The sequence below is a fragment of the Scleropages formosus genome, chromosome 21, assembly GCF_900964775.1.
Source record: "Scleropages formosus chromosome 21, fSclFor1.1, whole genome shotgun sequence".
Lineage (NCBI taxonomy): Eukaryota > Metazoa > Chordata > Actinopteri > Osteoglossiformes > Osteoglossidae > Scleropages > Scleropages formosus.
This window is the reverse complement of record NC_041826.1, coordinates 23,658,766-23,681,218: the sequence shown is the minus strand read 5'-3', so window position 1 is coordinate 23,681,218 and position 22,453 is coordinate 23,658,766. Positions and strand designations below refer to the sequence as shown.

Below are 22,453 nucleotides of genomic sequence, written 5' to 3'. Positions count from 1 at the left end.
CGTGGCCGCCTGCACGTTCTGTCCAATCAAAGAACTCTTTTTTTTTTAAACACCCAATTTACGTTCATATTCCACGTTCTCCGCTAAAGGGCTATTCCATTTAACATGTATCCCACAATAAGCGATACCAAAAATTAATATGCAAGCACTAATCTTTGACTGAACTAACTAATGATTTCTTAGAAACAGGACAATAACATATATATTTTTTTCTAAACAGCATTTTGGGCACCGAACCCCCAGCACCGCAGAAAGAGAAAGCAGGACCGGACCAAACCCTCCGCGCCACCCCCTTTGTACATAACAGTGTAACAGACTCGCACGGTTGTCACAGTTTTATTTTCGGCTTTGCTGTTTTGTATGAGTTTTGACTGCGACGTGCTTCCGTAGACGGCAGCTCTGAAGGCACGCGGGAAAGGGAGCGCTGCATGAGCCATGGCTGCCGAGGATGCGCTCAGAGTGGGTACCGTAGTCGAGCCGGGCGGTGGCGATTCCGCTGGTAGCGACACAATGTTCGCGTTACTTTCTTTCGCTTCGCTGCTAGCGGACCGACACTTATATCTCTAGAGACTCATGTTTCAGCTGCGGTTACCGCACCGGCTTGCTGCTAACACAGTAATAATAATAATGTTTCAACATTTTTTTTTTTGTCAGACTGAGACCCCTACCCAAAGCTCTGGCTTTAAAGTTGGACAGGTTGTTTTTTTTTTTTTTTTTTTTTTTTTAATCGCCGCTTTGAATTGGAGGCTCAGCTGAGCTTCCACTCGTGCTGTCGCGAGCAGATGCTGACGAGGTAGCTCGTTGTCTCGTGCCGTCTGCGTGACGGTGCGCTCGTGACCGCGGGCTCGCGCACGTGCACCATGCAGGTGTTCCCGTCACGTGTCCCGGAGTCGAACCCGGAAGCACGAAGCCTTAGCTAATAAAAATAAAAAAAAAAAAATAAAAAAATAATAATAATGTAACAAACGGACTGCCTGTCTGCTGCTAACTGGCAGCATGTGGAGATTATGTTTTCTATTTGTCACATTTTTGATACGGGTGAAAAATAAATAAATAAATACACTATATTCCCTTGTCAACCAGTCCTGTAATGCGTTCCTGAAAATCAACACCAGATGATGATGGAATGACCGGTTCCGTTGTTTTTATTCCAAAAAATTCCAGTTTGTTCCGACACCATCATCAAGTTCGTCTCATAACCGTCCAGAATTAGCCGTAATTTTAAAATTTTGTGACGTTTTAGTTGTTCACTGTTCATTCCTTGAAAATGTTAAAAAAAAAAAAAAAAAAAAAAAATCTGTTACTTCCACAAAATGTTTCGGGGAGGAGGGGATTCTCCAGCTAATTCACATATTGATAATTGAAAAGGTGTGTGTTTCAGGACCTACAGCAGTTCTAACGCTCCTGGTGTCACACATTTTTTTTTTTTCTTGAGTTATCATCTGCTCTTCATGATTCAGATTAGTTACAGTGTTTGCACTTTACAATTTACTGTTTTTACTTTTTGGCCTAAATTTCATCGTATCTTTGAATCAGTTCTAGTAGGTGCATTAATGGAGCTGAATTGGGCTATAATTACTTCTTCAAACCTATGATGGCATTTCTTTATCTTCCTCAACACAAAGAAGACATAAAAGTAATATCTGATGTCCTCTTGGGGGGCACAGTGGCACAGCGGGTTTGGCCAGGTCCTGCTCTCTGGTAGGTCTGGGGTTTAAGTCCCGCTTGGGGTGCCTTGTGACGGGCCGGCGTCCCGTCCTGGGTGTGTCCCCTCACTCTCCGGCCTCGCGCCCTATGTTGCGGGTTAGGTTCCGGCTTGTCGCGATCCTGCTTGGTACAAGCAGTTTCCACAAATGTGTGTGTGATGTCCTCTTTTCTCTCTCAGGCTCCATTAAAATCCTACAAGGTGCGACAAACGTGAGAAAGTTGCAAGGATTGAGATTGTGAAATATTGAAATACTTCCTCGCAGCACGGTATAAACATAGTGAATGAGGAGAATGCTTGATGTACTCCTGCAGGCTTAATATAGAAGTAGAGCAGAGGTCCAGTTTGTTTTGACCTTAAATGCACTGGTGCGGCTGAACTCGCTCGCCGGTGTTCAGCAGACTTTCTTCCGCAGATCAGCTCTCTGCGAGACAAAGTGGCAATAGTCACGGGTGCGAGCTCGGGCATCGGCGCCGCCACCAGTGTTCTGTTTGCCAAGCTGGGCGCCCGACTGGTGCTGAACGGGCGCGACTTGGGCAGCCTCACCAACACAGCACAGCAGTGCGGAGAGTGCGGCGCCGTGGAGGTAACCACACGACCACACTGCTCTCTCTATCACATCATCATGTTTTTTTCTCAAAGCTCTAAAATATCTGACATGTCGCACATGATTTTGTTTATCATCATGTTTCAGAAAGGGTGTTCTGTCCTTGTTGCGGTCATTTTTTTTTTTTAATTTGATGGTGTCATTCAACCAAGCATTACTGAAAACTCTTTGGTAAAATTAATTTTTAGTGTACAGCTGTACGACAGCTGCTGGGTTAATTTAATCATCTCCGTAGACTGCTGATATGAATAAGGTCTTGGAGAAAAACAAAATTTAACTCTGGATCAAGTCCTGCACATGTAAACGTCTGCATATTTTTTTAAAATATAGGTTTAAACATTTGCGTCAAAACATGTTCCGCCACTGGTTATTTTATTTGTTGCTAGGTTAAATGTAAATATATTTATTATTGTTTTTGTACTCATGTACATTGGGCAGATGTGTAGCTCTCACTGGACTGAATGACAAGGGAACAATGATTGTAGTTATGGGGGGGATCAGACACAGAGGAACAGCCCTTACAGGCATCATGCAGTATGATGACAGGATGTAACTTTTTCAGCCTCTGCTTGTGCCAGGGGACCTGACTGATGAAGAAATGGTGAAGATGCTCGTGGAGCAGACCATCTCTCGCTACGGAAGGCTGGACGTCCTTGTGAACAGTGCGGGGATCCTGACCATGGGCAGTATAGAGACAACTGACTTGGCACAGTATGACAAGGTTATGAACATCAATGTCAGGTTGGCCAAATTTTGATTTAGGAAAACAGTCACAGAATAATGTCCCAAGGTCTTGATTGTCTGAAAATGTCATTTGATGATCACAATAATGTGTTTGCCTACGGTCATGGTTTATCTGCAGATAACTTTTAACACCAAGTCACAGTTTGGGTACCTGTGTTTGTCAGCTGGCTTGGATCTGTAAAAATCTGGGCTCTGGTTATAATAATAAAAGTGTTAAATAAAACTTTTAATGATTTTATTAGCTCCAGGATACTTTCAAATTGAAATTAATTTAAAACGATTGAAAGTAAAAAAAATACAAACTTTATTCAATACCTGCTGTTGCTCCTTTTAGCCCGTAAACATGCTTCTGAACTTTTAATGCATTTCATTCACTGATGTATTATTGCTCACAGATGTTCAGGAAGCATCAGACATGAGCTGTGACACTGTGGAAGCGAGTTAGATTGAGGCGGTGCTGTTATTCTATTCTGTTCGGCTGCCTCTAACTGACATCTGTTTCTGGCTACATAAATACATGAATAAATGTAATGAATAATTGTGAATTTAAATGTAAATACAGGCCACATTTGCTCCACAACAAATAATATTTTAAAACAGGTAAGCATAGAAGGTATCGTTAAAAATAGAAAGGAAAACGTTTTGCCATAATACAAAAAGGCAGTGTATAAAAAGTGCACATTAAGTCAGTTAATTTCTGGAGCTTTTCAGAGTGGCAGTGCAGCTAGCCGCAGGCTGTTGACCGTGTACAAGTGTTCAGCATGTGCTCTAGTTTCATTTTAAGTGCAAAGTCTGTCCTCAGCGTTGCTGCTGTTTACATTCCCACACGTGAAATCCATGCTGAGTGAGTTTCTTTAATATTTTCCAGGTCTGTGTATCATCTGACTCAGCTTTGTGTTCCGCATCTTATCCAGACTAAGGGCTCCATTGTGAACGTCTCCAGTGTGAATGGCCAAAGATCAGTGGGTGTCACCTGGCAGTGCGCTGCAATCCTCATAATGTAAAACAGTGTAACTGTAACTGTTAATATGCTTCATATATGTTTTGGGACATCAGGATGTCGGGCTGCAGTATTAACTTAGCTGGTGTGTGTCCTTTGGTAATGTGCAAGGAAATGTATAGAAAGCAGCATTATATATTTAATGTATATCCATGTAAAAACTAAAGTTAATTTCAGTTGGACAGTTATTTTCTTTGATTTGATATCAAAAGTGTTTGACAAGTGGTTAAATGAGTTCACTCTGGACGATCTTTAACATGTCACTCTCATGAGGGGAACCCAACCCGCTCTGTCCAGGTCCTATTTTATCACTGAGATCGCGTGTGGTAAACATTTTAATTGGAAAAATCTGCAGACTGAAAAGAAGATAATCTGTATAATATGCAGAAATAACGTTCACACGTTGTTCAGTGGACACTGTGTGGTTTTTCATTTTTCTCATGAGAGTTTCCATTGTGTATTGCAGTTCCCCGGGGTTTTAGCCTACTGCATGTCAAAGTCTGCGATTGATCAGTTCACACGCTGCACAGCCCTCGGTAAGACTGCACCACGGTTCCGGCTGTATGACCTCCACACGCAGCATCTATATAAATAACACACAGGCATAGGTATGGAACTGTCTCTTTGAATGCATGGCAACATTTTGCTAAGCAGAGTAAAAAAGGTAAGTGATTTAAAGGTGTAAGTTTTCCCTGATTAGCATTAAACCTTATTATCCTTAATGGGCCTAATCTGTTTTCTTGAAAGCAGACAGATGCTGTGAATGTTTGTGTTTTATAAAGGCAAACATCTGTATTTCCTTCGTTATTAAATATTTTTGCTGTATGAAGTGCTTCCCAGTCGGTAATCATATGGTGTGTTTTATATTAACTCTCTTGTAGAACTGGCATCCAAGCAAGTGCGAGTAAATTCGGTGTGGTAAGTCTGAGTACATACAGAAGCAACAGTGTAGTAGTAGTAGTATTACTAGTAGTACTAGAGTAGTATCTCCAATACCGTGGAGATAGTGGGTAAACTGTGAGTATGAGCAGTACAAGATCTTTAAACATTTTACCAGACAAGCACTTCTGAGGAGTTAAGCAATCATGAATATACCCTGTGGACCGTATATAATGCAGATGTTGTGGTCCAAGGTAATTGAACATATTACAAAATATTACAAAGAGCAACCGGTAGCTTAGTGTTTAGATCTCCTGCCTTTGGACCCCAAGGTCACAGGTTTGACTTGCACCTCCAGCTGTAGTACCTTTGAGCAAGGTACTTAGCCTGGAGTGCCCTAGTTAATTTACCCAGGTGTAAAAATAGGTAAATAACTGTAAATAGCTTAACAATGTTAGTCACGTTGGAGGAAAATGTCAGATAAATGAATAAATGTATGTAAATAAGTTTCTGCATGATATCACATTGACCGTTATTAACCACTGCATTATAATTGGATGCGGTTACTGCAGTTACAACCCTTAACCGTGTTATAAGTCCTCCTGATTTAACTGCGTTACACTGGGTCATGTAAAGATTAATGCACTAATGGTTACACAAAATGAAATGCGGTCAATCTGCTCTCGCTGTCCTGGCATCTTTAATCTCTACCGATACTTGGTCTGTCACTGCTGACTGCTAGGTCCTAACTTTCAGTCCTCGCAATTAATTTAGCCCGTGTGTGTGTGTGTGTGTGTGTGTGTGTGTCGCTCTCAGTCCTGGTGTGATCATCACTGAGGTGCACCGACGTGCAGGGCTCGATGAGGAACAGTATGCAAAGGTGGGTCCTTCTCTCATGTTGCTCCACCATCCTTCTCTGCTGTAAGGATATCGCTTGTGTTACTGAGTGGCTCAGAGCCTGTGAAAAGTGTCAAATTATCATCAGATGTGACAGAGTTTGCAAGATGAACATTTATACCCTAGTTGCATATAATGACTCAAAAAAGCTGCGAGGGCTACAAAGGTCTTATAAAGCCAGGTTGCTAATCAGATTGAATGTTTTTATCCCAGTAAATCTAAATGCAAGATCTGAAAATTTCTTTTGAGTACTTTGTAAAAGTTTATAACCTGCCACCACTGAGCAAAATTTTATACAGTATGATTTCTGAGAAAACAAAAACATGACATTACATGTTACTGAATGTTTTACAGAAAATGTGATGAAGTCTAATAAAATAGGAAACAGATTAAACCTCAGCCCATACCATGGAATGTGATGTAGGATATTTGCAGTAAAAAATCAGATATTGTCCTAAACTCTCATGATGACCTCATACAGTAACTATCCACACACTGTTTTTTAAAGTACTGCAGCCACTTATTTTTTATACGAATATTTGTTCTTCATTCAGATGGAGAAAAACACGGTCATTGTGTTCAGCGTTGAAACTTTTTCACACACCTCATTGCTTATGCTCGTCCCTGCAGTGTCATGATATCATGACCGTTAATATGCTCCTCGCGACAGTGGTTACAGACAGTTCTCCTGTTCTTCTCTCCCTCTCCTGCAGTTTCTGGAAAGGTGTAAGGAAACTCATGCTCTTGGCCGCCCAGGGAAGGTGGAGGAAGTGGCGAGTGCCATTGCCTTTCTGGCTTCTGACGCCGCATCCTTCATCACAGGGATCAACATGCCTATAGATGGGGGCCGCCATGCCATGTGTCCACGGTAACTGGGACATTGTACACAGGGGTGTCGCAAGTAAAAACCAATTAAAGTAGTGAAAGATGACAAATCCCACGATGGGTGTTTTTCTGTTTCTTTTTCCACATAGTAGTAATTATGAATAATAATGATTGTGATCTCCACATCCTTTTATCACACACATACATGCTTGTATTACAGCAAATCTAGAAACGTACACATTTTCGATTTGCACAGAAAATTTTAACATATAGTAGGAAACAGACATAATCCAAATGCATTGAGTTTTCTCTGTAGCTTTCACAAGTCACACAATAGCTGTTATGGTGGAGAGGTGTGATTTCGGTTCGTGATCATATGGAGACAGACGCTGTTCTTGAGCTTCAACATGGATTTATTAAAGTTTCACAAATGATCAAGTTAAAGGAACACATTACCGCAAGTACCCTCAGTTTAACAGGAATTCTTCAACACCAGGTCCATTTCACATGGCTAAAAAATGTAGTTAATCATTAAATCACAAGTTTCCTTTAACTTGATTTTAAATGGCAGTTTAATGAACACGCTCACTCAGCACAAAATAATTTAACAGCTCTGAAGGCAAAAAGAACAAGCATACATCAGGTGTTGCCAGGCCCAAGATTAAAATCTGTTGGGAAAAAATACAAATATTTTCCTTGAAAGGGTAGGTTTTGGTTTAAAAACATACACTCACTGTATAGTCATTGCGCTCGTGTGTGACATTAGGTGACCCCTGTGTTTGTCCAGTTACTATACGAGTGGCCTGGACCCCGCAGTGATTCCTGCACTTTAGTCCTCCTGTATACCATGTGTAATGCAATACAGGCTCTAATCTGTAATGTGACACACAAGAACAAAAAGTGTGTTTAAAAGAGAACCCCTGAATGGGCCGTTCTGTACTTTTATTTACAGAACATGCATGTGAATGTAATTTGACAATGAGAACAGGCTCGTACTGTAATGGAACGGCTCTATTCTGCTTACATTTTGATTGCCATCACATGAATAAGTCGAGAATTTTAAGAATTCCATCAAAAATTATTTGCAAGAATTTCTTTAGGATTTCCAGGACTTTAGTCAACAAAAGTTTCTGAAAAGCCTGTTTCTGTGGGCACTCAGGCTCCACCGTCACTGTTGCTGGGAAGGCAGAGTCTCCCCCGGGGGATGTACTGAGCCTCAGAACAGACGCCTCTATAAGAAGCACACAGGTCCCACCTCTACATGGAAGTATGATCCAGGTCCAGTGATTGGCAGGTTGTACATATCTACAATGGGGAGAAGGCTGCTGTCTTGACTGTGAAACACGAAATGTGTGCGATGCCAGCGGTCGTCTGTCATCTAGAATTAAAGAAGGAAAAACAAAGTGATGCAAGGGAATGTCTGTATAAACTATGTACATACTCATGTAGGATATTGCTACTTTAAAAATTACCACTAACATTAGTACACATACTTTTTTACGAACATTTCCCATTATATTTAATAGTGTTTTTTTTCAACCTTCTGTCTTCATTTTTTTCTGTTGCAGAGTGAAAAATGCCTGGTATTTTGGGCAACAAAACACACACAATAGAAACTCAAATAGTGCTGAGAGGGCATTGGGAGGGGGACTATTCTGGACCAGTGTCAGTCAATGTATTAGTTTATTATTGCTATATCCGACACTTTTACAGAAGCTGCAAAGCAAATAAACAAAGGCACAGATACCTCTTTATTATTATGCTTTTTTTTCCTGCAAACTGAATGTGACCAGAAGGTGAAAAGCATATTCATGTACTGACTCGATTGCTTCCTCCTGTGCCCTGCTTTTTTTTTGTGCCCTCAGTGGGAAATGACACGCAGGTATAAAGTAATGCGCATTGCAGTAGTTTGTGGACATGGTGTATTTTTTTTTAAATTTAAATTTTATAATTTTTCATTTATTATTTTATTATTATTGTTCCCACAATGCTCAGTGCCAGAGGGATGTAAACACTGGACTGCTTAGTGCCAATTTAAAAAAAAAAAAAAAAAAAAAAAACTGGGTACTCCCTGACAAGTAAAATTTCACTATATGCAAACAGAAATGTTCACATCTGCAAAGATATTGATGATGAATCCAAAAGTGAACATTTGCAATGAGTGCGTATACGTCTAAACTGGAAGTCTTAATTCTGTTGGATTCTTCTAGAAAAGACAATTTAGCATAACATGTAACAAACAGCCTCTCCTCCTTTTGAAGCCAAACCTTGTGTGGGGACACGTTCCTTAATGAAATGGAAGCAGAACATGGAAGGAGATGTACCCAGCAGCTGTCCTCCAGCACACGGGGTCCCGTAGCTCCACCAGCTTGTATTACTTGTCCATTCCAGGCTTTAAAGCGCAAAGCCTTCTGGGAAGGTGTCTGGGATGCATTCACTTTCCACACCGCCACGTTCAGACAGTGCACTATGATGTGCTGAAGAGCTTCAGTGCTTAGCAGGTGTAGGAAGTTCATCTGCACTTTTCCCACGCCCATCTCCAGCTAGAAAACAATTTGGACCGCAGTTACACGACACAGTACCAGATTTGACGTGTGAATCCATACACCCCTTCCAGTTCCAGTGTGTAGCCTTTTCTTGTGCTCATTTGTACGCATTGTCCTGGGGGAGTTGGGGGGCCTGTACCTTGGACACTGTGACTGGTTTCAGGCAGGTGGCACCACCAGCAGTGAAATTGCAGACCACCTTGATGGCGTCTGAGGAGTAGCCCAGGTTGGGATCAATCCAGTAGGTACCTACAGAGCATCAGATGATCACACAGCTCTGTGTGCCACGGTTGTACTACGGTAACGGTTCAGCGGTTTAGTCCACTCACCATCACTCATTGTCTGCTCGCAGCGTCTCAGGTCTTGGCAAGTGCGCACCGGGTCCTCAGCAGTACCCATTGGGTTCCTGAGGTTCGTGATCACTCTGCTGAGGTCATGGATGATCTCGAAGATCTCTGCCTCGCGCTCCATGGTGGGCCAGAGTGTGGTCCTCTGGTTCTGACAGTTTAAACGGAGAAAGGGTAAAAGTGGAGCTCTTACACCAACGGGGCGTTACACCTGGGAGAGTGACTGTGAGCTGTGATGGTCGTCACGTTAACTACATGTTAAAAAACACACCTCTTTGTTCAACGGGCAGAAACATTGGCACGTGAATAATTTTCACTGTAACTAAGACTTGATGTGTGGATCTGAGGAATTTGAAATTTTCCTATAAATGTGAACAGAAGCCCTTAAATGTCTACATTTTAAAAAGCGCCACTGAAACAGAATTGCACACATCAGTGTGTCAGCAGTGTATGGGCAGGAGTGTAACAGCTTTGTGGATTGTAACCCTTTAGAACCTGTCGGCAGCCAAAGCAAACTTACTGAGGGCAAAGGAACACCATGGCAACCATAGAAAAACACCAAAACAGTGTAAATTCACACCATGTCATTGAGAACTGCAACACAGTGCCACTTGCTACATAGCGATTCCCACAGCAGAGCCCTCTAAAATATCCACTGAAATGTCTTCATTTTACCATGTAAGATGTGAGTTACTGTATGGTAAGGTTGGACTTCCATTAGAATTAAAGCGAACTGCAGTTGTACTGTACATTTCAATGAGAGAGGTGGGAACTTACCGGGGGTCCAGGGGGTCCACGGGGTCCAGGAGGCCCCTGTTAGGAATTCGGGTTTGCAGGGAACTCAGAATTAGGTCTTTGGTATAAATGATCTAGTCCTTAGTACAAATTACCTGTTCATCAACTCTGTATAATCTAAATGTGCAGAACGAAAAACTTCCATCCAAAATAGTTTTAGAAACGGGTATAGGAATGACAGTAAATATGTCAAATAAGGAAATATATAATAAATGTATAATAAAATAATATAAATGTAAGAAGGTCCCGGTATGGCGGAAATGCGCAAATATAGATGGCGTCTCTGTAGTATTGTTGGATAGATACATAAAAATGAATAGACAAAAAATTCCGAACGTACCCTTGGTCCTTGTAGTCCCTGTTGATGGGACAGAGAGATAAATGTTGTAAAAATATCAGTGTGTTTTTGGCTGTAACAAATGCCAGCATGAAAATAGAACTGCAAATTGTTTAAATACTTGTAAATCATATGAACATCTCCTTAATGTGGATTAAAGTAACGTTTTATACTAGTTTGAATGGCATTTTTAGACAAACGGTCCGGGATATAGATTTCTTCTGTATTTAAATACAACGGCTTCTTGCGTTGCCAACGTTTCAGTTATGAATTATGAAAGATACAAGCACTTCCTCGCTTAACGTATTTCCTCACCACCCTACTTCGTAAAATGTGTGTGTTGCAGAGTGCAAGTCCCCTGATGTTCTGCATCCAGATGTGGACTGACAGTCAAACACACCCACACGGGAGGGTGTGATCGCTTTCATTCAAGTCGCTTCCGCAGTGTTTACAGCTCGTATCTACCGTATTGTCCCTGACTCATTACAGTGTAATGAAATGTAAAAATTCAAAGTCTTACTGTTTTTATTTATTGTAGCCAAGATTTTTACACAAGGTTACTAGTAAGTGGACAAGGGACATCTGTATAGTTAAGCTTTTACTGTCTGTCCAGGTAATAAAGTTGAAAGTGCCCAGAAGCTGGACATGCATAGTGAAGATGAATCGTTGGACAGTCCTAGACGTATATTTATTTATCTATTTTTGGATGTTAATTCATCTCATCGATCAATTGATCAATTAAGTGTCGCTGTATTTCGGAGTGAGTGAAAGAAGTAATATGGTGAAAATCTCGAAAGACGACAAAGGCATTCCGACCGATCCCCTTCCTGTCGGTAAGATGACGGCAAAGAAATATTTACCGTTTCCCCTCGCTCTCCCTTCTCTCCTTTAGTTCCCTAAGTGGACGAAGAGAGGTTGGTGAAGATTCATACACATGAAAGATTAACCTTTCCATTTAAACATTTAGATGAAAAATTTTAATCATTTTAAATGCATCTGCTGCAGGGAAGCGGGATGCGATGCTCACCGACTGGCCCCTTGGCCCCGTTATTCCGGCCGGCCCCACTGGACCCGCTGCACCCCGCTGTCCCTAAGGAGACACACACGGGTGGTTTTTAGGGTGTGAAGGGTGTCCAGCTGTGCCGTGCCCTGTCCTGTCCTGGGGATGCCGCTGGACACCCCCCGTAGCACAGGGTGGGAGCAGCAGTCCATGGGCAGGAGCTCCTCTTACCATCAATCCCTGTGGCCCCTTGGGCCCCTGTATCCCTGCTGGCCCAGGGGGTCCTGGGAGGCCCTGTAAACAGCAAAATCACAAATAAACACACGCTGACATCTCTTTGAGAGGGATAAGCAACATGGGGGTCACACAGCCCAGCAAGTTCTCAGCTATCAGATTCATGTTATTATTATTATTATTATTATTATTATGATGGATGGATTAATTTATTATCTGTAACTTTAAAGCTAACACCTTTCTCCAAAACACCTTGCAATATTACATTTGTACAGTAAGATACTTCCAATTATTTACCCATTTTTACAGCTGGATAATCTTCACTGTATCCCTGTATTAGTGCAGGGTAAATACATTCATGAGGAATACCACGGTGGGAGCTGGTGATTAACTGCTACGCCACCTACCGACCCAACGGGAGAGACACAGGCAGACAGACGAGCAGACAGGCACGGATACCTTTGGTCCAAAAACTCCCAGAATTCCAGGGAATCCTGTTTCTCCTCTGTCACCCTGGGGTTCAGAAGGAGGAATCAGGAGGTCGTCATACTGCGAAACACACTGTTACTCTGTGACACTCTTTTTTGGTCCCGTGGTACTTACAGGCTGCCCTTTGGCTCCCTCGTCGCCCTGCTTGCCTGGTGCTCCCATCCCTCCTGGGACACCTCTTCTGCCTGGGGGGCCCAATGGACCAGGCAGACCCCTCTCACCCTGTGCCACACAGGGAAGAGACACTGTCCTTTCAGGTGTCGCAAGAAGCCCTGTGTGTGTGTGTGTGTGTGTGTGTGTGTGTGTGTGTCTGTGTGTCTGTGTATGAGACAACACAAGTAAGAATATGACCAATCAAAGCACTCTCCCTTCAATGAGCAGAAGCTATCTCACACACACACACACACACACACACACACACACACACTGTACAGAAACCGTACATGTGCACAATACATGTGCAATAGTCACACTAATATACAGTGAACACACAGTGTGTGTGTGTTTTTTGGTTTACGGTTCTGTTCTGTTTCTTTCAGTGTAGTGGGTAAAGCTGCTGCCTTAGACCCAAAGGTCACAGGTTTGAATCCCACCCCCAGGTGTCATACCCTTGATGAAGGTACTTACCCTGAATTGTTCCACTAAGAACTGAAGTATTTTACAGGTATGATCACTTATGTAATAAGTTCCAGGAGGCGACTGGACCTTTCAGAATTCCTTCGAACTGTCATGCTGATGAAACAAGCTTTTATTTGTATCCGAGTACTGATCATGGAATCGCTCTTCCCACGTGTCCCGTTACCTTGAGTCCGACAGGACCGCGGTCACCTGGGAGCCCTGGGCCCCCCCTCGTCCCCCTTTCTCCTGCAGTGCCGGGAAGCCCCGTCCCACCGTCGTCACCCTGCTCCCCCTACGAAAGCGGCGACAAGGACAAGAGTTGTGGGTGGAAGAACAGAGGGGGCGGGTGTGTGAGAAGGTGTGTGAGGGTGTTTCACAGATGCCACTCACGTCTGTGGCTGAGGAGAGGAGCTTCCATGGAAAAACACCCTTACCAGTATCCCTTTGCTGCCATCCTTGCCTGGGACACCGTCGAGCCCAGGAGAACCTTCCAAGCCTTGCGATCCCTGCAGTCCCTTTGGCCCCTGAGGCCCCAGGGGCCCCTGTGTGGGAAACCAAGAACAGGAGCTTCACTGTTGAATGTCTAGTCCAACAACCTGATGACAACAGCCTTTCTAGTGCTTCGGCGAGTTCACAGGTATCTGACTTGACACGGAGAACAACAAACAGGAGTACGGCAGGGTCCACCAGGAAGACCAAGGCTACCACATCCACCAAGACAAGCAAGTCCACCAGGACCAGCAGGTCCACCAAGACTAGCAGGTCCACCAGGACCACCAGGACCATGGTCCCATACAACGAAACATGCTGTCAGACAGTGTCATCCTTAGCCCTGATACAAGAGGGTCCTGAAAGAACGGAAAACCAGATGCACAGGAAAAGAGGCTTTGCTCGCACCGTCGGGCCGCGGCTCCCTGGTACCCCTCGCGGACCTCGCCTGCCGTCCCTGCCCTGGAACAGGGGATCAGAAACAAAGGGTCGAACTCCAGCATGGTGACAAACGGTATAAACAGTGAAACATGAAGAGCACTTGTAGCGTCATGTTGTTCCTCGTTCTCTTTCCAGTGGAAGGGCAGCCAACCCAGTGCGGCCAGAAAAACTCTTTGCAGGTTCATGAGAGAATTTACTTCAGGGGCCCAAAAATAAATCTTTTTAAATACAAGGCCATAAAAATGAAGGCAGTTAATCATGAAACAAACACTGTATTGCACTCATGTTATAAAGAGTAACCGAGGACTGACTTGGTGGCATCAGTCCAAGAAAGCGCCCGTGTAACACTACAGTGTTAGTGTTAAAAATGTGAGAGTCACTCTAATTGTGGGCTGGGTGTGGAAGAGTACTGATCACCGTGTTCTCTACGTTGTTTACTCGTCAGTTCACCTCACCCAGTTGTGTGGAATACCTTGGAGATACACAACACATTAAGACACGTTCCTAGTGTCCATGTCCTCTTCCAGTGATGAAGATTTGAACCAAAGGTCCCGAGTGGCCAACTTGCGTATCTGGTGTAAGTGGAATTAGTGACTCCAAGAGCTGCTCGAAAAGCCCTGAGAAATACCGGTGTACTCGTCCCTAAGAGCGGTGTAAATCCCTTCCTTAAAGTCCATAATGTGTGAGGACGTGATGTGTGACATCAACTCATACATGCATTCATGTGCAATGCGCTTACTGCGCTGCCTGGGGATCCCTCTGGGCCTTGAGCTCCAGGTGCTCCAGGTTCTCCCTAAAGCAGAAGAGATCAAGACGACTCTCGGTAAAGCGTTGACCCTGTAAGCGCGAGGATCTCGACATCGCGGGCGACACACAGCACGTCGAGCACTAACCCTGCGAACATGAACGTCTACAGGGCTCGTTGAGCGTATGTGAACCCTAATGGGACGGTCATTATCCTGGCATAAAATATTAAACCAACAACATCTGAATGTTAAATTTTAAACTTATAAAATTAATAAATGACTATGATTTACACACCCGATTCTCCTTACCTGGTTGTTTTAACCAATGCAACCTGGGCTTCAAAACTCATCGGTGTTGTCGCTCTTCTCCCGGAGGGTTCCGGGCCGTGCCAGGAAATCTGCTACACGCCTCAGTGTATAAATACAGAAAGACTCTCTACTCACTGGCATTCCAGGGGCGCCGGCTCTGCCGTTCTCTCCATCCATGCCCTGCTGACCCTAAAACACAATATTCTGCTGAGAGGAAGTACAGTTTCTCAGTGTTAAACTCTATAAAAAGTGCGTCTGGCCAACTGATGCTTTAACTGCTTTCCACCTACAGTAAGATAAGTGTACAACAAGAGTGTGTGTGCGTGTGTGTGCATATCAACATCTATCTGCACATTTTCAATAACCGCTTGTCCTGGTCAGGGTTGCGGTGGGCCGGAGCCTATCCCCGGATTGAACCATTACCGAGGTCAACAGTACAGTAGACACGCAAGTCCTCAGCAGGTTGTTACATAAATGGATCACTTACTATGAACCCCGGCTCGCCCGATTCACCCCTCTCTCCTAGAGCTCCAGGAAAGCCCTACAGTGAATTCCAAAGGAAATTCAATGCTCGTTCCAGGTACACGTGGCACACAAGGGAAACCGGGAGTGTCGCATACAACTTACGTATTTACCAGGAGGACCAGGAGGTCCCAGAGTCTGCCCATCGTCTCCTGGGCCCCCCTGTGAGCGAGAAGCAGGAGTAACGTTTCTTGGAGGAAAATGGCAACACATCAGATTTAATTTTTTTTTTTTTTTTTTTGCCGTTTTTCATTAATTTGGCTGCGCTGCGTGTGAGTGGAGAGGACTGTTGTGCTGCGGTTCAGGACAAAACTTTCACTGTGTTTGGTTTAATCAAGAACACCATTTCTATTGTAATTATAATATAAGCTATAAATGGACACGGAATTCATGGCTGCATCGAGTGTTAATTAACGTGCAGTGTGCACCGAGGTGGGCAGCAGTGTGTTACCACGATTAACGCTGTTCCTGCCTTTCCTGTACTTCGGGAAAATTTCTGGAGGATGTGCATTTTATGACATTTTTTGTCACGAGATAGATAGATAGATAGATGGACGGACGGACGGACAGATGTACCTTTTCACCTCTTTGTCCCGGGGGTCCGACTGGGCCCTGCGGTCCCTGCTGACCCTGCGGAGAAGGTGCGGCATGAACACTTTCCAGACGTTACAGCAAAGCCCACAGCAGCGGTATAATCCCAGAGCGAATTATTGCTCTACGATATATAGGAAATAACATCTGGCAACAGAAGACAGGAAATAAACCTTCTTGAATTCAGGAACAAATGCGGGTCTGACAAATTTCCGGTCCCCGAGATTCTTTCAACATCTGTTCGACACGACCCGCAACAACAGGCTCTGATTTCTCATGAAAGAATAAATAGGAATAAAGAAGACAAAGAATAAAGTCTCATTTCCAAAGGTTCTCATTTATCCCAGTACAAATTACAGTGTTTACAGTGTTTTCTACACTGAGCTGCTTACAGTCGTACACACTTTTACACACACAGTTCAGGGTACATATGTTTTGCTCAAGGGTATGATGGTGGGGGGGGTGGGGGGGTTGAACTCTGGACGACTGAAAAAACTTGAGTTGCAATCATGACAAAAACAACGTGTTCGTTCCTGACAGCGAAAAACACACAATATTGTTTTTCGTCAAATCCACGCAGTCACGTGTATGTTGTTCAAACGTTTTTCTCTTCGATGAAGGTGTGCACACGACTCCGGCACAAATTCGGTGACTGAACACGCTCATGTTACGAGGAAAAAAAAACGAAGGACGTACGGTATTGTCACTATTGTCACTTCACGTCTTTCCACCATGAAACGCACTCATGAAAAGTTATTTTATATATATAAATATAAAATAAAATATATTCTTATAATAAAATTATTATTTCCTCCCTCTTGCTCCAGGACACACAACGACACTGAGCAGGAATGGAATTTTAATATTTAATGTTCCCTCTACACTGGAAAAGTTCCCGAAGAATCTTCTTTATTCATTTATTGTCACCGTCAGCTGCACATGCTCCGGTGTTCAGCGTCGGACTCACTGCTGATAACAGGGGCGTATGAATATAACCGGCATTTTTCCAAATGTTCCGGACGAGGCTGGAAGGCAGAGAAGGGGAGGAAAGAGCAGAGAGCACTGTGTGCCGGTACCTGATATCCGGGCAGACCTGGACCTCCCGGCCCGCCCATCCCCCCTGGAGCTCCCTGTCGGTAAGAGACGGGACAGTAAGAGGAGAACGACCCCGGACAACGGGAACGGCTGGATTACATTCGCAGAGTTCAGCATCCAGCAGGATGTCAGCCTGCTCTTCTTCAGCGAAACGGTGGAACGAACGTATCACTTTACATTTTTACAGAGATGATGTTCATTGTGGTGCAGGGAAACACTATGGGAGCTCGACACGTCTGCGGACAACCCTACCGAGGCTCCGATGGTTCCTCTCGATCCCTTAGGACCCATAAAGCCAGGTGGCCCTCGCCTTCCGACAGGTCCCGTCTCCCCCAGGTGACCCAGCTGACCTTTGGAGCCCTGGGACACAGAGAGACAGCGGTGACTGGACCAGGAAGACAAAATCTTTCTGCTCTGAACCTCCCGAGCTCACAGTCCAGAGTGAGGACTGGAACAGACAAGGTGACCACCACTGTACCTTCACTCCTCGCATTCCCTTTTCACCACTTTTACCGGGTTTTCCCTCTGGGCCCTGGAGAATAAAACGATACTGTGAAATCTGACACATTCAGTAAAGCGTGGTAAAAAGACACTTTGGCTACCATGTGCGCTGTTGAACGAACGAATAAACGGAGGATTCAAACTAATACCCAATAAACAATATGTCTCCTAATAGGATGTTCTCACTGTGTTTTAGGCCCTGATTAAGCATTACATGGTACTGCACTTGTTTACAGGTATCCAGACAGTTAGTTACCTCCGGATGTCATTCTTATCATCAGTTTCCAAAAATTTCTAGACAGATTATAGAAGGTTTCATTTCTTCGACACTTATAAATATACATCCAAATAATGTGAAACGACAGAAGCCATTCTGTTTCCTCTACATCCACTTGAAAATAAACGGAATAAATTCTTTAGCAGATTGAAGACAAATGAGTGGCAGTGATTTGGACTCATAAGAAACCAATTATATATCAGTGAAAATGTAATACCTGTCATTCAACATCTGCTATTTCAAAATGACCTTCTGCATGTTTTGGGAATTAGAGAGTAAAATAAGTGCAGATGTGTCCTGTAACCAGCAGGTAAAACCAAGTATTGCAGTGAATTGGACAGGTGAACGGAAGGACCATCACTCACCCTGATGCCAGCGAGCCCAGGGCCTCCAGGTGTCCCTTCCTTGCCCTCAACTCCTACACCGCCCTTCTCCCCTTTCTCTCCATCCAGGCCCAAGTTACCCTTCTCACCCTGAGGGGACAACTCAGTGCTCATGTTCTTGTCTTGTAAGCTCACCATCCATCCATCCATCCATCCATCCATCCAATCACCAGAAGCAGATTCCAAAAAACTACCATGTAGGGTCAGTAAACACTGTGCTGCCCTGCGTCCTCTTACCTTGGTACCATCAAGTCCAGCATGCCCTTGTTCCCCTTCCAGGCCTGGCGCCCCCTGGAGGAGAAGGACAGTATTTCCATGATCTGTATGCGCAGGTCAGACAATCTGTGATACAAGCTGCTGTAACAGCGGTCTCCATGTGCAGGGCTTACACACCCCTGGTCCGATCAGGCCCTGCTCACCCATGTCCCCCGTCGTCCCCACATCTCCCTGACACGCAAACATAAAGACATTCAACACTCAAGGGACAAAAGTCTCCTTCATCTGTTCTTTCCATGGGGTCTTTTCGTAATAAGGTAAGGAAAGCAAAAAAGAAACGAGAGAAGTGCTTTCAAGAACATTTATTGCTCTATTAAACCAACACAGGAGAAATTTCCTTGAGGACAGAGAACAGGTGAGGTTGTGGCTTTCCAGGATCCAGGAAAGGCAGAATTCATGAAATAGACTGAGCATCTCCGAAAACTCAGCGTGTGTGTGTGTGTTTTGTGTGTGTGTGTGTGTGTGTGTGTGTGTGTGTGTAGTATTACCTTATGTCCTGTTTCACCCGGCAGCCCAGGCTTACCCACTTTCCCTGGCAGACCCTGTCATGAGGAGACACACTCACTCAAGCTGGACAATATTGTACTTTTTGTCTCATGTCTTCCTTGGCTCACCCTACTGGGCTCTATGTGTGTCACAGTTGTAAGGTGACATACATGTCCCATACATGGAGGGTAATACACACTGATGGAAGCCAAAATCTCCCACTGCTGGTATCCGGACAAACAACAAGTTTTCAATGTGGTGAAGTGAATCATTTGGTCTATTTTTATGTTTCACCTCCTGCATTCCAGCAGCAGAATCCTTTCAGTTATGGCATATTACTGATTACGGATTACAGCAGGGTGACCAGATGCCTGGTGAGGGATCACGCAGTGGCACACCTTGCTCTAGGAGACCCAGTCACAGGTACTGCCTTAAGTCCTGGATGGAGCTTCTGATCTTACCTGCAGGCCCATCTCTCCCAGGGGGCCTAAGGTTCCTGCCAGCCCTGGGGGTCCCTTCAAGGAGAAGAGCAACAGAACAAAGAAACCCAAAATAATGTTTAGACCACTCCTATTTCTATGACAAAGAATAAAGAGTTAAGAGTTGGGCAAAGAGTAGTTAACATGGGGGGGTGTAGTGGGTTGGACCAGGTCCTGCTCTCTGGTGGGTCTGGGGTTCGAGTCCCGCTTGGGGCGTCTTGCGAAAGACTGGCGTCCTGTCCTAGGTGTGTGCCCTCCCCCTCCAGCCCTACGCCCTGTGTTGCCGGGTTAGGCTCTGGCTCCCCGCGACCCCGAGTGGGAGAAGCAGTTCAGACAATGTAGTTAAGATGGTAACTGGCATGGGCTCCTGTCAAACCAAAATCCAATAACTGACAACTGAGAAAAATTTGTTGCTTCTTCACCCTCCATTACAAGAGTCTAATAAATATAAATACGACCGAGTTTGATAGCAGCTACTCAGATACTGAGGAGTATGTGGACTCATTGCATTTGGGTTTAGTTTGGCTTTGACTTATTTTTCTGCTTCATCTTTCGCATTTTTTTAAATGTTCAACTAAACACACCGCAGTGGCCACTGGAATGTACAGTATCACACATTCACCGATGCCAGTTTGCCCACTGTGATGTGTTGAGTCTTTACACTGAAAGATCATTAGAGGGCATTTGCACAGAACTTCTACGCTTCTGACTTTTTTGTCTCTTCAGTCGCAAAATGAGATAGAGTCGGTATGAAGGTGAAACACTTTTCAATACGTTCTCCTCGTGCGATTCTTCGTTACACTGCAACTCGTTCTCCTTTCTCTACCCCACTGTTTTATTCTCCTGTGGACCTAAAGCACAGGAAAACACGTCACTGTCTTGTATCATCCAGAGCATCCAACCGTGTAGGAAGATAACATTAAAAAAATGTCAGTCATTTTAAAGTAGGCTTAACTTTAATGCTGCTCCATATTAATAAAAGATTAAGAACAAATAAAAAAAGGCTGACATTCTGATCATGGTGTTCCCTGTTCCCAGTTTCCAGTACAGAGGAACATTGAAACCCTGCGTTCTCCAGCTGTTGTGTGTTATCCAATATAAAGTCCACACAGCGTTCCTCTTTCAGTTCTTTTAACATGAGAAAAGTTGCACTGTGTCCCTGTGTAAAGGCAGAGTCTTGTACAATTTAGCGGACCAGGAAGATGTAAAGGGCCAGGCTTTACCACGGTTCACACACTGCTCTGTGCACTCCATGAATTCCACATACTTCACCTTCAACAACAGGAATGAAAACTTTCTGAAGAAAAATAAGGGAAGTTTAGACATAAGTTTAGTGCGACTTGCCGGTTCTCCGGCAGGTCCTTTGGCTCCAGGGGATCCTGAAGGTCCTGGTACGCCCTAAAAAAGGGAGGGCTGTTCAGCTACACAGATGATGGCTTCGCTGGGCTCTTTTTGTCGTACTAGGAGTGAGGCTGGGTTGTCATTATTCTGCCAGACTGAGCCCAGACACGACTCAAAACACATACTTACTGGAAATCCCTGTGGCCCCACTGTGCCTGGATCCCCCACCTTGCCCTGGGGACAAACACTAGTATTCATACAAAAAAAAAGCCACCAAAGCCCCGTGCTGCTTCCATGGATGGGTGGGTCACGTGGGACATCGTCAGTCATTTTCCTCACCAGGTGCCAGAACAACTGATTCACTGGGGCAAATTAATGGTTAGTAGTCATTTCATTTGCTCCAAACACATGTATCTATTTGTATTTTTGTTTCTTACAATGAGCCATAAATGATAGTCTCTGACCACTTCTGTTTCATTTAAATGTATCTTTTGAAGAGAAATGTCCATTTTAAGGTGACTTAAAGTGCTATACACTACAGTGCACCTGCCCGTACCTGCAACCCAGGGAGGCCCGGCTGTCCTGGAGGACCTTCAGAACCCTGGAGGCGAGAGTAGACATGTGGATCGCAGGATTTCCTTACATTTTCTCCAGTGAACCTACAGCTCATGAGTTTCCACTTCCGTCACTGGGCCATAATAAATGATTCCATAATTACTGGCTGAGCGTATCCTTCTGAGAAAATGCTTTTATCGTTCCTGATTTAGAGCAAGTATCACATGGTACATATTTCATTGACTAAACAGTATATCTTTTAAAAAGAATAGATTTTTGAAGGAATGTGATGCTAGCAAGACGATGGAGCTGCTAGGTGTTTCTGCTCTCATGTCCTGAATGGCCTCATCAGGCCTGAACTTTGAACTTAGCAGGAAAGTGTCACCTTTGGCCCTCCTGATCCTGGCTTTCCTGCTGGACCTTCAAGTCCCTGTGGACCCTTGGGGACACGAGGAGACACATGGCATCATCTGCAGTGACCTCCAGATTTGGTATGACACATTTAGAGGGCTTTCGCACTACATGCTCTCACAGACGAACACAGTTCAACACATCAAGGTCCAATGCAGGATGTCAGTGAGCAGTGCTGAGTCAAACCATAGACAGTCCAATTAGAGACGGGGGGATGAAAAGTGTGGGGAGAAAAGCACATCTCCAGGAGATAAAATATCTAAACAAAAAGTTATTCACTGAATAATAATAATAATCTATTAGTGCTATGAAAGTCCAAGCTTTTGTATATCTATTACCCTCATACTCGACATTTTATGACTGAAATTTTACAGTTCCCACCTGCTCGCCTTTGGGTCCTCTGGTGCCTACATGTCCAACTGACCCAGCTGCTCCCTGGAGGTGAACAAACAGAATGGAACCCCTTAGGGTGCTAATAAATGTCCAGTGGGAGCTGCAGAATAGCCCCATTGCGCCCCCCCCATACAC

General features: G+C 44.2%; 2 protein-coding genes across 5 annotated transcripts in view; one reads left to right on the top strand and one right to left on the bottom strand.

The window, feature by feature from the left end:
- The first annotated feature begins 33 nt into the window (after window positions 1-33).
- LOC108920120 (3-oxoacyl-[acyl-carrier-protein] reductase FabG) lies at window positions 34-6,767 on the top strand. Of its 4 annotated transcripts, none has more exons than XM_018728647.1 (8): window positions 34-459; window positions 2,121-2,291; window positions 2,891-3,053; window positions 3,925-4,018; window positions 4,523-4,592; window positions 4,938-4,974; window positions 5,752-5,815; window positions 6,546-6,767. In XM_018728647.1, exons 1-8 carry the CDS (start codon window positions 429-431, stop codon window positions 6,702-6,704), a joined length of 789 nt encoding a protein of 262 aa, XP_018584163.1. In that variant the 5' UTR covers window positions 34-428; the 3' UTR covers window positions 6,705-6,767. The 4 variants fall into 4 exon arrangements, with proteins under 4 accessions (XP_018584163.1, XP_018584162.1, XP_018584164.1 ...); XM_018728646.1 differs by having other exon boundaries at window positions 2,875-3,053; XM_018728648.1 differs by having other exon boundaries at window positions 2,107-2,291.
- Window positions 6,768-7,059: 292 nt separating this feature from the next.
- The window catches only part of LOC108920134 (collagen alpha-1(XXVII) chain B-like), a 43,925-nt gene continuing 28,531 nt past the window's right edge, over window positions 7,060-22,453 (bottom strand). The window contains exons 28-60 of the mRNA XM_029247504.1: window positions 22,307-22,360; window positions 21,900-21,953; window positions 21,516-21,560; window positions 21,149-21,193; window positions 20,842-21,016; window positions 20,450-20,469; window positions 19,601-19,654; window positions 19,142-19,195; window positions 18,771-18,824; window positions 18,615-18,668; window positions 18,360-18,467; window positions 17,695-17,748; window positions 17,469-17,576; window positions 17,198-17,251; window positions 16,107-16,160; window positions 15,636-15,692; window positions 15,496-15,549; window positions 15,144-15,197; window positions 14,693-14,746; window positions 13,921-13,974; window positions 13,458-13,565; window positions 13,208-13,315; window positions 12,520-12,627; window positions 12,376-12,429; window positions 11,914-11,976; window positions 11,710-11,772; window positions 11,543-11,578; window positions 10,686-10,703; window positions 10,328-10,363; window positions 9,533-9,701; window positions 9,343-9,452; window positions 8,982-9,200; window positions 7,060-8,035 (exon numbers count right to left, since the gene is read on the bottom strand). Coding sequence (XP_029103337.1) covers window positions 7,889-8,035; window positions 8,982-9,200; window positions 9,343-9,452; window positions 9,533-9,701; window positions 10,328-10,363; window positions 10,686-10,703; window positions 11,543-11,578; window positions 11,710-11,772; window positions 11,914-11,976; window positions 12,376-12,429; window positions 12,520-12,627; window positions 13,208-13,315; window positions 13,458-13,565; window positions 13,921-13,974; window positions 14,693-14,746; window positions 15,144-15,197; window positions 15,496-15,549; window positions 15,636-15,692; window positions 16,107-16,160; window positions 17,198-17,251; window positions 17,469-17,576; window positions 17,695-17,748; window positions 18,360-18,467; window positions 18,615-18,668; window positions 18,771-18,824; window positions 19,142-19,195; window positions 19,601-19,654; window positions 20,450-20,469; window positions 20,842-21,016; window positions 21,149-21,193; window positions 21,516-21,560; window positions 21,900-21,953; window positions 22,307-22,360 — 2,499 coding nt within the window. The 3' untranslated portion in view covers window positions 7,060-7,888. The remainder of the gene's footprint in view (window positions 8,036-8,981; window positions 9,201-9,342; window positions 9,453-9,532; window positions 9,702-10,327; window positions 10,364-10,685; window positions 10,704-11,542; window positions 11,579-11,709; window positions 11,773-11,913; window positions 11,977-12,375; window positions 12,430-12,519; window positions 12,628-13,207; window positions 13,316-13,457; window positions 13,566-13,920; window positions 13,975-14,692; window positions 14,747-15,143; window positions 15,198-15,495; window positions 15,550-15,635; window positions 15,693-16,106; window positions 16,161-17,197; window positions 17,252-17,468; window positions 17,577-17,694; window positions 17,749-18,359; window positions 18,468-18,614; window positions 18,669-18,770; window positions 18,825-19,141; window positions 19,196-19,600; window positions 19,655-20,449; window positions 20,470-20,841; window positions 21,017-21,148; window positions 21,194-21,515; window positions 21,561-21,899; window positions 21,954-22,306; window positions 22,361-22,453) is intronic.